We start from the raw sequence: 14,710 nt of genomic DNA on the forward strand, positions 1-14,710 counted from the left end.
TAACCATGTAAGGGAAGAACATCAGATTGATCCTACTGTATTATGATTTGGAGGTTTGGAAATACAGCCCATGCCCCAAAATGGTGGAGACAGTAACAGACTGTTACTCCAACAAGAAGCAAAGTGGATCCTCAAAACGGACGCTCTAGGTCTTGTGGGCCTCAATGATTAAAACAATATAAGTGTTTTTTTTTTTTTTTAACTTCTTTCCCTTTTTCACTCCTTATATTGTATAGTTATTTAATGTATTTTAGACTACTATTTATGGGTAATCACTCATTAATCTTAATATGGAGTAGTATTCTGTCTACTTAGGGTTAATACTGTATTAGAAATCACTGGATTTAGTGGGTGGTCCAGCCTTACACTATAGCCGAACGAGAGATTCCTCCCCCTGCTCCAACTCTGCATTTAGAGCAGCTGGGTCACGCCCATAACCAGGAAGCAGCTGACATGCTCACTCTCTGGCCTGGCATCTGATGTTGCTAAGTGATGCTTATAGTACATTGACTATATGATCGAAAGATCTATTCTAATCTAATAGCACATAGTCTAAACTTGAGAATATGTCAATATAATCAATAAGCCTAAAGTGGTAAGACATAAAACAAGCACGCACACATACACACACACATACAGATTTAATTCAGAGTATAAAAGACATTTGCTATTACTGATTTCAACAACAAGGATTTTGCTATTTACACTCATAGCAACATGTTCACTACTAGCCTCGGCTCTCTACAATCAAGTCTTTGTAACTTATATAAAGCTTTTTTGTGTGTAGTTATTACTCAAAATGTCAAAGATTTGCAAGATCTTTATCTGCATTTGCATTTATCTGTCTTAAACTTTTCATCAACACTTATTGAAGCCTAGCAGAAGCCAGTCTACTATAGAAATTACTAATTACAAATTCATCCCACATGTCCTCACCATTACACTTCAGGGACACTCTTCTTCACTATTAGTGAACATCCTAAAGAGCTCTTTCAATAAGGATGTTGGCTCTTTCAACGAGGGTAAGGTCATACGCAACGTATACACTGTGCCTTTCCAGTTGCAGGAAATCTGCTGGACATTGGGAAATACGAAGTGTATTTTGCTATAGGCAAACACCCAGGGCTTCTCCGCCACAGCCCTGTGTTTCCAGTGAGGGCTGGAAGCCGGCCCACACATCACAGTCAAACTGGCATGCTTATCTCCCTCTAAACCCCACGCACACAGGACTGCAATGAAAAAGCCCTGTGTGTCTGTCTGTAGCAAAATACACTGTGTATTTCCCGCTGTCCGGCGGACTTCCTGCAGTGTGAAATATGTAGTGTGACCCTACCCTTGTTCTGTGTGGCTGGTAGCTGTCTTAGAAGATACAATGGAGGGAAATTATCATTGCTTTAACAAGAAAACTAGTATAAAAAGTCTACTATTTTGTGCAACAGTCTACATTGTTGAGCAAAACACAGGAAAATTGGAAGAAAAAAAAAGCTTGCTTAAATATTTGCACCAATTTTTAAAACAAAACATACAAAAACATCCATTGATAAATTCCTCCCAATGTTTGTTTTACAACCATTGTACAGGTTCTTTTTTTGAACAGTGAAATGTCAAACTTGTTACCAAAAGTGACCTGGTTTCTAATACTGGCTTCTTATTGAGCCTTGCTTTATGATATCTATTGTGAATTCCCCTTTTCAAAGTTGAGCTGAAGCATGAGTTGCTATTTGCTTTACATGACGGATGCAGCAGGTTTATTCCTGGTTTTATTTGTTTATCCTCATAGAATCCTGAAAGAGTTATTATCAGTTGTTTGGTTTCTAATGACGGTTTCATCCTTTGCTCTTTTGCCAATATCACTGTTTATCTGCAGTGACTTTGGGTACCAGACCTAATCCCTCTTGGGAATGCATTTATCACCTTGGAACTGAAAGCAGAGTCATTTTCTATGATGAATTCACTTACATTGTATAATTTAAACTTCTGTTATAAAGAATATCATGATTTTAGTATTAGTATAAGGGGAATTATTCTATTCATCTTGTACTTTATTTCCTGTTGTACCACTTGAAAAAAAAAAACATATTATTCCTATAGCATGTCTGAAAGCTCTATATTTACATCAGTCTTAAAATAAAAGGCTACTACACCAATCTGCTATTCATCACAAATGCTGAGCTGATATTTTACAATACCCAACATCCAGCCAGCTAATGCATCAAATTATTCTACCTCCTGCAGTGATTTACTGTATACCGAGACTTTCACAGAGGCAGGCCAACCAATATTGTGCGTCATCTCACAGAGCACCATGCTGTGACTGCTGGCTTATTTATCTAGATTTTAATTTATTATTATTAGGTTATTAAAGGTCTGAAACGGCTTATTATAGTAATTATATCACAGTAACAGTTATTTAGCAATGTCTATAATTCCTTATTGTCCATGATCCTAAATTGACTTATTAGTAATGAAAACACAAACCTAAACATTATGTGGGAACACACCATTCAGCTTTCAGGTAGAAATACATGTTTTAGTATTAGTCTCCTTGTTGTACATTACGTATTTTGGAATTGACAGATTGAAAAAAGGTTATGAAAACTTTCCTAAAATAAATAAGCATCCACACTTTGCCTTTATACTGAAGGTGAATTAAATCAGTGTATGCACTTACTTTGGTCAGATAGTACTGAATCAGTTTTCGGTAAGAACTGGTCACAACGTACACCATGGTAGCCCTCTTTGCACCTGCAAAAAATGGACAAATTTTGATTACAACTTTTCCTGCAAAATATAAAAATTTGTGTTGTGGGGAAAGTTTTTTTTTTTTTTTTTTTTTAAACTAAGCTTGGGTTGAACTTGCTAAAGGGGTTGTCTTAATGATTACACATCATCTAGACCCACTTCGATTGTGAGTTACAACTGTGTGAAGCATGTGCCAACGTGCCTCACACCGGGGATGACCGTCTGGTCTGCAGAATGTGCTCCATAGACTATTAAAGTGCATTATTAGGATCGTTAGGCCAGTCAGAAAGTGTGCTGACATGCACTCCTCTAGGCTATAGTGGTCCCAGGTCTGAGACCCAGTATGATCTCTACATTTGACATGTCTGGACGGCATGTCAAAGGTTTATATAAATGAATTAAATGCTTTAAATACATTTAATACAAGGTGGTCAGTTTTTATTTTATTTAATTTTTTTACAGAGCACTGAATGATCACCTAGGTGTAAGGCATAGATTGTACTCAATACATGCAAACTGCTAAGGGAAACCACTAGAGGCAGTTTAGGAGCCTATTGCATACTATATAATATTGTATATCATATCTTTAGCAGACAGATCTTAAAATTTTACAAACAGTGCTAGCTATATGATTGCAGAGAAATAAGAGTTCTGTATCATTAAAAAACATAAGTAATCAAGACTGAATGTCTGCCTTATTATTATTTAAAGAGAAAACAATATATATTTCAGGAGAGACATGTTCAATTTTTTGCTTCTTCCTAAAGCTGGTATGTCACTGACATTTTGAGAAGGGTTTGTAGGATCCATGGTGTAACTTTAAGGCTAGGTTCAGACTACGGAATTTCCGACAGAAATTCAGTCGTTAAATTTCCGTCCAAAATTCCGCTTGCTAGAATGTCTAGTGTAGTGAATGGGTTTCCATTCACAAATTCACACTTTGGAATTTGTGAAGCGGAAAATCCACTTAGAAAATCCGCTTAGAAATTTCCGCCTGAAGAAAGGCGGTGCTCTTTCTTCAGGCGGAAATCCGCGCGGAACACATTGCAGTCTATTGGAGACTGCAGTGTCCACGCAGTCCGCGCGGACTGATTCAGCCGGCGCTGGCCGCACTCGGAATCTCCGGGCGGAAATTTTCTGCCTGCAGATTCCGTAGTCTGAACCTAGCCTAAAGGGTTGGAAGGTTTTAGTGGCACTTTGACCATACAGTCTAAAGTGACCAAAGATATTAGCCTTATGTTTGAAGTGGTGATTTATAAAGGGGAGGATACACACAACAGATAAAGCACAAACAAGCATTGTGATCACTCTCTTAGGCTGCTTTCACACTATAATAATTAATCCATACTGAACGTCAGTCATAAAAAACATGAAAATCGGCCGTTAGAAAATCCCATTATAGTCTATGAGATTTTTCTAATAGCCATTTTTAACCAGTTATTGCCCGTTATTAATAATGGCTGTTATTTTGTGATGGGCAAATGAACGGAAGACATAGTGCATGCACTATTTCTCCCGTTACTATAGCCAGGCACAAAATAACAGCCTTTATTAATAACGGGTGATAATGGGTTAAAATGGCTATTAGAAAAATCCCATAGACTATACATTACACAAAAAAACAAATTTAAACTTCACTTTCATACCTTATTTAACCTCTTAGGCTGGGTTCACATATGTCCGGCATAGGTGAACTCACACTAAATCTCGACGGAACTGATGCCACAACTGATGGCAACTTGTCATCAGTTGTATGGCATGCGGCGTCCATTGTTTCTGGGCAGCGGACAGGGGAACGCAGCAAGCTGTGTTCCCCTGTCCGGTGCCCTCCGGCATGTCCAACCATCCGGCGTCAAAATTGAGATGCTGGATGATTGTGAACTGTCCCATTCAAATGAATGGGATCAGTTCTAGCATCAGTTTTCCTCCGGTGCACGCCAGAGGTAAATTTTGCCGGACGACTGATATATGTGAACCCAGCCTAAAGGACTCAGGGCGGCCCTGAGCCCAGTCCCGGTGTGAAAAACGGGGTCACGCCGTGACCCCGCATCACACCGGGTCAGTCCTGGCTGCTAACGATAGCCGGGACCCTGGGCTAACAGCGTGTGGCACCGATTGTTGTGCCGCGCGCTGTTAACCCTTCAAACGCGGCGATCAAAGTTGACCGCCGCGTCTGAAAACGAAAGTAAACCCTTCCCGGCAGCTCACTCGGGCTGATCAGGACATCGCGATAAAATCGCGATGTTCCGATCAGCTGGGACGCAGACGGAGGTCTCCTTACCTGACTCCGCGGCGTCCGATCGTCGATTAATTGCTCCAAGCCTGAGCTACAGGCTTGAGCAATCAAGCCCCTATCTCACTGATCCCTGCAAAGCTATGGCTATGGCTTTGCAGGGATCAGCATAGGAGATCAGTGTGTGCAGTGCTATAGCTCCCTATGGGAGCTATAGCGCTGCAAAAAAAAAAAAGTGAATAAAAAAAATTAACAAAGGTCATTTAACCCCTTCCCTAATAAAAGTTTTCAATTACCCCCTTTTCCCATAAAAAAAAGTATGTAAATAAAAATTAACATATGTGGTATTGCCACGTGAGTAAATGTCCGAATTATAAAATTATATCATTAATTAAACCGCACGGTCAATGGCGTACGTGCAAAAAAATTCCAAAGTACAAAATAGCGCATTTTTGGTCACTTTTTATATCATAAAAAGATGAATAAAAAGCGATCAAAAAGTCCGATCCACACAAAAATGGTACCGATAAACACTTCAGAACACGGCGCAAAAAATGAGCCCTCATACCGGCCCATACACGGGAAAAATAAAAAAGTTACAGGGGTCAGAAGATGACAATTTTAAATGTATAAATTTTCCTGCAAATAGTTATGATTTTTTTCAGAAGTGCGACAAAATCAAACCTATATAAGTAGGGTATCATTTTAATCATATGGACCTACAGAATAAAGATAAGGTGTCATTTTGACAAAAAAATGCACTGTGCAGAAGCGAAAGCCCCCAAAAGTTACAAAATGAAATTTGTTCTTCAATTTTGTCACACAATGATTTTTTTTTCCATTTCGCCGTGGATTTTTTGGTAAAATGACTAATGTCACTGCAAAGTAGAATTGGTGACACAAAAAATAAGCCATCATATGGATTTTTAGGTGCAAAATTGAAAGCATTATGATTTTTAGAAGGTGATTAGGAAAAATGAAAATGCAAAATAGGAGAAACGTTGAGTCTTTAAGGGGTTAAAATGTTATCAGTGAGTCACTTTCATTGTATCTTTTTTGAGAAAATCTTTTAGTAAGCTCAAAGGTGTAGCATCTCTTTAAGCTACTTAATTAAAGGTATAAAACTAAATAACGTGCAACAGCTTTTAACAAGAAAAATGTCTAAGCACTTATGTCTGTGAATTCTTTCCACCACAAAATGTAGTCCATCTGTTGTAAAATATAGCTCTGCTTACTGATTTACAGAGTTAATGCAAATCATGTGCTTCTGTGAAGTGCAGATAGAACAAATCTGTCTCACTCAGCTGGTAAACAGTTTCTGACTTTGGTAGACCCTATCACCTATATTAAGTTTTACCCGTTGTTAACAAAAACTTTTTATATAATGTACAGTGGGGCAAAAAATTATTTAGCCAGCCAACAATTATGCAATTTCTACCACTTAAAAAGATGAGAGAGACTTGTAATTTTCATCATAGGTATACCTCAACTATGAGAGACATAATGAGAAAAAAAAAACTATAATGAATTTATTTGCAAATTATGGTGGAAAATAAATATTTGGTCACCTACAAACAAGCAAGATTTCTGGCTCTCACAGACCTGTAACTTCTTCTTTAAGAGTTCCTTCTGTCCTCCAATTGTTACCTGTATTAATGGAACCTGTTCACAACCTCAAACAGTCACACTCCAAACTCCACTATGGCCAAGACCAAAGAGCTGTCAAAGGACACCAGAAACAAAATTGTAGACCTGCACCAGGCTGGGAAGACTGAATCTGCAATAGGCAAGCAGGTGTGAAGAAAACAACTGTGGGAGCAAATATTAGAAAATGGAAGACATACAAGACATACACTGATAATCTCCCTCAATCTGGGGCTCCACGCAAGATCTCACCCCATGATGTCAAAATGGTCACAAGAATGGGGAGCAAAAATCCCAGAACCACACAGGAGGATCTAGTGAATGACCTGCAGAGAGCTGGGACCAAAGTAACAAAGGCAACCATCAGTAACACACTACGCCGCCAGGGACTCAAATCATGCAGTGCCAGACGTGTCCCCTGCTAAAGCCAGTACATGTCCGGGCCCATCTGAAGTTTGCCTGAGAGCATTTGGATGATCCATAAAAAGATTGGGAGAATGTCCCATGGTCATTTGAAACCAAAGTAGAACTTTTTGGTAAAAACTCAACTCATCTTGTTTGGAGGAGAAAGAATGCTGAGTTGCATCCATAGAACACCATTCCTACTGTAAAGCATGGGGATGGAAACATCATGCTTTGGGGCTGTTTTTCTGCTAAGAGACCAGGACAACTGATCCATGTAAAGGAAAGAATTAATGGGGCCATGTATCATAAGATTTTGAGTGAAAATCTCAAAATCAGGAAGGGCATTGAAGATGAAACGTGTCTTGGTCTTTCAACATGACAATGATCCCAAATACACTGCCCGGGCAATGAAGGAGTGGCTTTGTAAGAAGCATTTCAAGGTACTGGAGTGGTCTCCAGATATCAACCCCATAGAAAACCTTTGGAGGGTGTTGAAAGTCTGTGTTGCCCAGCGACAGCCCCAAAACATCACTGCTCTAAAGGAGATCTACATGGAGGAATGGGCCAAAATACCAGCAACAGTGTGAAAATGTTGTGAAGACTTACAGAAAACGTTTGACCTCTGTCGTTGCCAACAAAGGGTATATAACAAAGTACTGAGATGAACTTTTGTTATTAACCAAATCCTTATTTTCCATTATAATTTGCAAATAAATTCTTTAAAAATCAGACAATGTGATTTTATGGATTTTTTTTCTCATTATATCTCTCCGAGTTGAGGTATACCTATGCTGAAAATTACAGGCCTCTCTCATTTTTTTAAGTGGGAGAACTTGCACAATTGGTGGCTGACTAAATAAATTTTTGCCCCACAGAGAGAGAGAGAGATGGCAAAAGAGATCTGATGAACTGCACCTTAATTAAATCTTTGACCAGAATTAGTTTTAATGCCTATGGAAACATCACTATGTTGCTGCATGATGACCTTATAGAGTCTGTGACTATACAGTCAATATGTCTTCTTTAAGTGGTTTTATTACCAGAGAAGCCATCATACTCTATGCAGGCACCATTTAAGTGCTACAAGTGAAATTGAACAGATTCAGCTCTATGGTGTTTGAGTATGATTAACCCCTTAACGACCACGAATGTAAATCAAATGTACATCCTGGTGTAGCGGTACTTAGCGCACCAGGACGTACATTGCAGCAGCCGGGGACCAGCCGGTAATGGCCGCCATCCGCCATCGTGCGGATGTCCGCCATTAACCCCTCAGATACCGTAATCAGTAAAGATCATGGCATCTGCAGCAAAGCGCATGTTAAAATAGATGATCAGATTGCCCGCAACGCTGCCACGGAGATCTGATCATCTGTAATGGTGGACAAAGGTCCCCTCACCTGCCTCCGCCTGTCTCCCAGCATCTCCTGCTCTGGTCTGAGATCAAGCAGACTAGAGCAGAAGATCACCGATAATACTGAACAGTGCTATGCCCTCATCAGTAAAAATAAAAAGTAAAAAAATCCCCTCCCCCAGTAAAAATGAAAATTGTCAGTTTTTCCCATTTTAACCCCAAAACGCGTCAATTTTTTTATAAACATATTTTGTATCGCCGCGTGCGTAAATGTCCAAACTATCAATATATAATGTTAATGATTCCATACGGTGAAGGGCGTAAACGTAAAAAAGAAAAAAATTTAAAAACTCTTTTTTTGTCACATTTTATTCCCCAAAACATTTTTGAAAAAATTGTCTAAAAGGTTTATATATGCAAATGTGGCATAAATAAAAAGTACAGATGACGGCACAAAAAATGAGCCCTCATACCACCCTATATACGGAAAAATGAAAAAGTTATAGGTGGTCAAAATAGGGTGATTTTAGATTACTGATTTTGTACAAAAAGTTTTAGATTTTTTTTAAGCGGTACAAAAATATATAAGTATCTAGCCATGGGTATCATTTTAATCATATTGACCCACAGAATAAAGAACACGTCATTTTTACCGTAAAGTGTACAGTGTGAAAATGAAACCCTCTAAAATATGCAAAATTGTGGTTTTCATTAAATTTCCTCCCTAAAAAAATTATTTTTGGGTTCGCCATACATTATATGGTAAAATGAGAGGTTTCATTACAACGAACAATTTGTCAAGCAAAAAAGAAAGCCCTTATATGGGTCTGTAGATGGAAATATAAATGGATTTTAGAAGGCAAGGAAGAAGAAACGAAAACGCAAAAATAAAATTGGCCTGGTCCTTAAGGTTAAAATGGGTTTGGTCCTTAAGGGGTTAAATCAAATTACAGGTAGCCTGTAGCTTTAGTCTGCCTTGACTGAATACATTTTAACATCTCTTTGGAAGAAATTAAGATGGATAAAAGCTTTTGCAACTGTATATACCTGGATCTTTTAGAGCATGTTGTATTGCCATCTGGGATCACAGTATATTGGCTCATTCTTGGGGTGGGTTTTTATCTTCCCTTAAATCAATAGGAGGAAATCAAATTCTAAATAATACTTGTACTTCTTCTCTTTATTGAAATCCCTCCCCATCCCTTTAATAAACCAAACAAGAATATGTATTTTTCAACCATCCTGTGTAACTACAGTATGTACAGTATGTACTAGCAAACATGCTTAACCCCTTAAGGACCACAGGTTTTTCCGTTTTTGCACTTTAGTTTTTTCCTTCTCACTTATAAAAATCCTAACCCTTTCAATTTTGCACCTAAAAATCCATATGATGGCTTATTTTTTGCGCCACCAATTCTACTTAGCAGTGCCATCAGTCATTTTACCCAAAAAATCTATGGTGAAACTGCAAAAAAAATCATTGTGCGACGAAATTGAAGAAAAAAATTTAATTTTGTAACTTTTGAGGGTTTCTGTTTCTATGCAGTACATTTTTATGTAAAAATGACACCTAATCTTTATTCTGTAGGTCCATACGATTAAAATGATGCCCTACTTATATAGGTTTGATTTTGTCATACTTCTGGGAAAAATCATAACTGCATACAGGAAAATGTATATGTTTAAAATTATCTTTTGACCCATATAACTTTTTTTTATTTATTTTTTGCTTATGGGGCGGTATGAGGGCTCTTTTTTTTGCGCCATGATCTGAAGTTTTTATCAAAATACCACATATGTCTATATTTATTTTTATTTACATGTTTTTTTTTATGGGAAAAGGGGGTGATTTGAACTTTTATTAGGGAAAGGGTTAAATCACATTTATAAACTTTTTATTACACTTTGTTTTGCAATGTTATACCCCCCCATAGGGAGGTATTACATTGTATTCACTGATTACCAGCACTGTTCACTGGTCATTGATCAGTGTTATCGGCGGTCGATTGCTCAAGCCTGAATCTCAGGCTTGGAGCAATCAATCACCGATCAGACGCACCGGAGGAAGGTGAGTGACTCTCTGCTCACGTCGTAGCTGATCGGGACACCGCATTTTCACAGTGTTGGATCCGATCAGCCCCACTGAGCAGCTGGGAAGGTTTTACTTTCGTTTTAGATGTGGCGTTCCACTTTGAATTCCGCGTCTAAAGGGTTAATAGCACTCGGAACTGTGATCGCTGCTGCGCGCTATTAGCCCCGGGTCTCGGCTTCAGTTACATGCCAGGACCAAACCGATATGGCACACGGTGACCGCGCCTGATATCGAGGGAGCCGGCCAAATGTAAATATACGTCTGTGGTCATTAAGGGGTTAAGATTTGTCAAAACTAATCTTGTTGCACAAGTTAACACAGAGTAAACTTTATAAACAACTCTAATCAATTCCATCAAGGAATCAACAAATAAATATATATACATTTATGTATCTCTTCAGACAAAATATTTCAGCAAAGCTGAAAAATCCAAATATATCTCAAACAAACCTGTTTCGTACATTCCAGATTATATCAGTGAGATTATCCAGGGAATAGTTGAAGTTGTTGAAAACCTCAATTTCATCTCTGTGGAGATGAGAATTATAGAACTTTTTGCTGTTGTTCCTATTTCTGATAAGGAGCATTAACAATACTGTCCTATCTTGGCTCATGATGTCTGGATTAGTTTTTTTCCCCTCATTAATAAGGTTAAACTAATAACTCTAGCAATACAATACACACCAACAATGTATTTTTTAGAGTTTATTGTTGATAGTTTATCTTGAAAACACGCATTTTCCCCACTCCACTTGCCTTCTTGAAATACGTATACAATTTATTTATTAAATTACAAACTCTCTTAGTATAAGTCAAACTCTGTTATCATAGCCATGTGCCACGTAACATGCTTGATGTTTTACAGAAATATCTTGGCATAAAAAGCACACTGAGGGGTGTGAAGGTAGCAGTAACACCGGGGCCCTGGTGTCCAAAAGGATCCATTGGCCTCTTTTCCCCATTAGAATACACCACTTTTATCTTTCTTTGGGGCCTAAGGACTTCAGGTTATGCCCAGGAATAAGATTAAAGGGGTACTCCTACCCTAGACATCTAATCCCCTATCCAAGGATAAGGGATAAGATGTCTAACTGCAGGGGTCCCACTGCTGGGGACCCCCGTGATCTCTCCTGCAGTCTCCCCGATTCATCAGCTCTCCAGAGCTATGTTTGCTCTGTGGTTGATGACTTACGATTCAGGGACCGGAGGTTCATGATGTCATGGCACCGCCCACTCATGACGTCATGTTCCACTGCCTTAACTGTTGTCACGCCTCCTCCCATAGACTTGCATTAAGGGGGCAGGATGTGATGTTATGAGGGGCGGAGCCATGACACCACGAACCGCCGGCCCCTGTCATCAGCAATAGAGCAAACTTAGCTGATGACTCTGAGGGCTGCAGAAAAGATCGCGGGGGTCCTCAGCAGAGGGACCCCTGCGAACAGACATCTTATCCCCTATCCTTAGATAGGGGATAAGATGTCTAGGGGCAGAGTAGCCCTTTAAGGCTAAGTTTCCACACAGGTTTTTTTTTAATTTTTTTTTTTTTTGAGTCAATGCCAGAAGTGTTTCCAAAAGGAATGAGAAATATAAAATAAAGACATATGCTTCTCCTTCCAACTGGATCCACTACTGACTTTGCTCAAAAACTGCTGTGGCAGTTTTCCAAAAAAACTGTAAAGCTCTTTGTGGAAACCTAGACTAAGTATCATGTAGATGTTTCCGGATGCTACGATATTTATACTTTAAACACAAAACAAGGATTCACCTGGCTCAATACAAACTGCTAATAATCTAATTTTCTCAGTTCTGTAAGGGTTAGTGACCTATAAGGGATGCAATACATATACACGTAAACTATTATGTGAAAGTTATGCTCTCATATTTCTTCTTTTACAGCTGACATGAAATTTACCATTCTGCAATTCTGCTTTGTTTTGTGCAATCAGGCCTAGTGGCCTTTGACTTCTTTCCAACAACCTATTTATAATGCTTTAATAGCCTGACAAACCTATGACAGTTTATAGAGCCATCACCATGTGAATGCACATCCTTTGACTCTATAATCCACCATATAAAGCATAATGTTCAGCATTTGAATGAATTCAATAGAAAAAAAGCCCACCTTAGGGCTGTATGCTGCTCTAAATGAAAATGTTTTAGCCACCCTCCCACTTGCTAATGCTGCTTTATACAATAGAAGAATCACACATTTTAGTTTTAATCAGTTATCAGTTGTTCCAGCTGTGCTTAACCGATGCACATATGCCCATGCTTTGTTTCATGGTTTGCTAACTTCATAAAAATTTATAACAAACATTAAAAATATAGCATTTCAAAGTCTAAATCAACTAACTACCCAATACTATCCAGTATTGCCTCTCCGAACACTGATACCATGGAAATTAAAGGTTCTCTTGCTTCTGTGTCTTTGCCATTGGTTGTGCTTGTTTTTGCCAGTTTTTGTCATCTATTAAACCTATAAGATACACATATGAGTAACAAGTAATTATCTCCTCAGTACGCTTTGAATAGAGATGTCTTCTTCTGACGACCTTTGCGCCAGAGTATTTAACTCATGTGGGGCTATTATGTAAGCTGAGAAGAGTTGTGTGCAATAATATTTTACAAGATAGATATGCGTGATCACATTTTAATTCATGACGTAATTTACTAGTATAAGTGGATTTTTAGTTTAAATTAAATTTGTCATCACTTTCATGCCATCCAAACCCTGAGTAAAATGAGCCACCAGGGACTGCCCTAAAAACTTGTGGTTCATGCAGCATGAAAGTAATGAGAGGTTCTCTTAAAGGAGTTGTTTAAATATGTTGTTACACAGCATACACTGAAATTCAGAAGTTGGTATTCATCTATTCAAGTTTGTAGACATGCACACACTCTAATGCCTAGTAAGTAATGAGTCCACAGACTGTATAATGGTGTTTTATGTTGCTGTCCTCTCAAAATATCTCTACACACAGCCCTTAATATCTAAGCCTTGGCAAAAAGAAACTACACCCTAAGTGTAAATGTTTAAATTGGGCCCAATTAGCCGTTTACCCTCACGTGTCTTGTTAAAGGGGTACTCCAGGCAAAAACTTTTTTTTGTATATCAACTGGCTCCGGAAAGTTAAACAGATTTGTAAATTAATATAAAGTAGAGAAAAGATGGTGGCTATGGCACCTAATGGTCTGTTGAACAATGCAATGAATAGAATTATAAGAGGTCCCACAATTATCCAAGAAAATGTATAGTGGTAGTCCATATACATGAAGAATGTCCTGCGTTACAGTGGTGCCTGGACAGAATAACTGCAGTACAAAAAATGCCAGTAATAAAGAAAAGGGGTCCGGTAACTCACAGTAAGACGCTAGCTGCTAATCGACACGAGGTCCGTCCATGGGGCAGGGGAAGGTGAGGGAAGCTCAGGAGGCCTCCTGAGCTTCCCTCACCTTCTCCTGCCCCATGGATGGACCTCATGTCGATTAGCAGCTAGCGTCTTACTGTGAGTTGCCGGACCCCTTTTCTTTATTACTGGCAGATTTGTAAATTACTTCTATTAAAAAATCTTAATCCTTCCAATAGTTATTAGCTTCTGAAGTTTTCTGTCTAACTGCTCAATGATGATGTCAGGTCCCGGGAGTTGTGCATGATGGGAGAATATTCCCATAGGAGCTGGACAGCTCTCGGGACGTGAGTCATCAGAAAGCAGTTAGACAGAAAACAGCAACTCAACTACAGAAGCTAATAACTATTGGAAGGATTAATATTTTTTAATAGAAGTAATTTACAAATATGTTTAACTTTCTGGAGCCAGTTGATATATATATAAAAAAGTTTTGGCCTGGAATACCCCTTTAATGTTACAAGATTTTAGATGTGGATGGGGAGCAGGTGTCATAAATTTGGTCTTCTTGCTCTCACACCCTCTAATACTAGTCACCGGAAGTTCATCATGGCAATTCATGGCAAATAACTCTGAGAATCTGAAAAAAATAATTGTTACAATAGGCCAAGCCCCTGGAACTGAGCTGCAGCACAGTGGGCAAGACAATACGGCTGTTTCACAGGGCATGTTTCACTCACAATAGTGCATAAGCTCAGTGTCATATCCAGAGGTTGTCTTTGGGAAATAGCCATATGAGTGCTATAAGCATTGCTGAAGAGGTTGTAGGGGGGGGGGGGTTCAGCCTGTCTGTGCTCAGACTAGACACCCTGCATCTCATCAAATTGATC

At 38.8% G+C, this 14,710-nt stretch overlaps 1 protein-coding gene across 2 annotated transcripts in view; it reads right to left on the bottom strand.

Moving 5' to 3' along the window:
- Nucleotides 1–14,710, bottom strand: part of NRG3 (neuregulin 3) — a 1,092,025-nt gene that overhangs the window by 381,061 nt on the left and 696,254 nt on the right. For both annotated transcript variants that reach the window (XM_056530934.1, XM_056530933.1), the window contains exon 3: nucleotides 2,672–2,745. In XM_056530934.1, coding sequence (XP_056386909.1) covers nucleotides 2,672–2,745 — 74 coding nt within the window. The remainder of the gene's footprint in view (nucleotides 1–2,671; nucleotides 2,746–14,710) is intronic.

This window comes from Hyla sarda, chromosome 7 (genome assembly GCF_029499605.1).
Source record: "Hyla sarda isolate aHylSar1 chromosome 7, aHylSar1.hap1, whole genome shotgun sequence".
In the NCBI taxonomy this organism is placed as follows: domain Eukaryota; kingdom Metazoa; phylum Chordata; class Amphibia; order Anura; family Hylidae; genus Hyla; species Hyla sarda.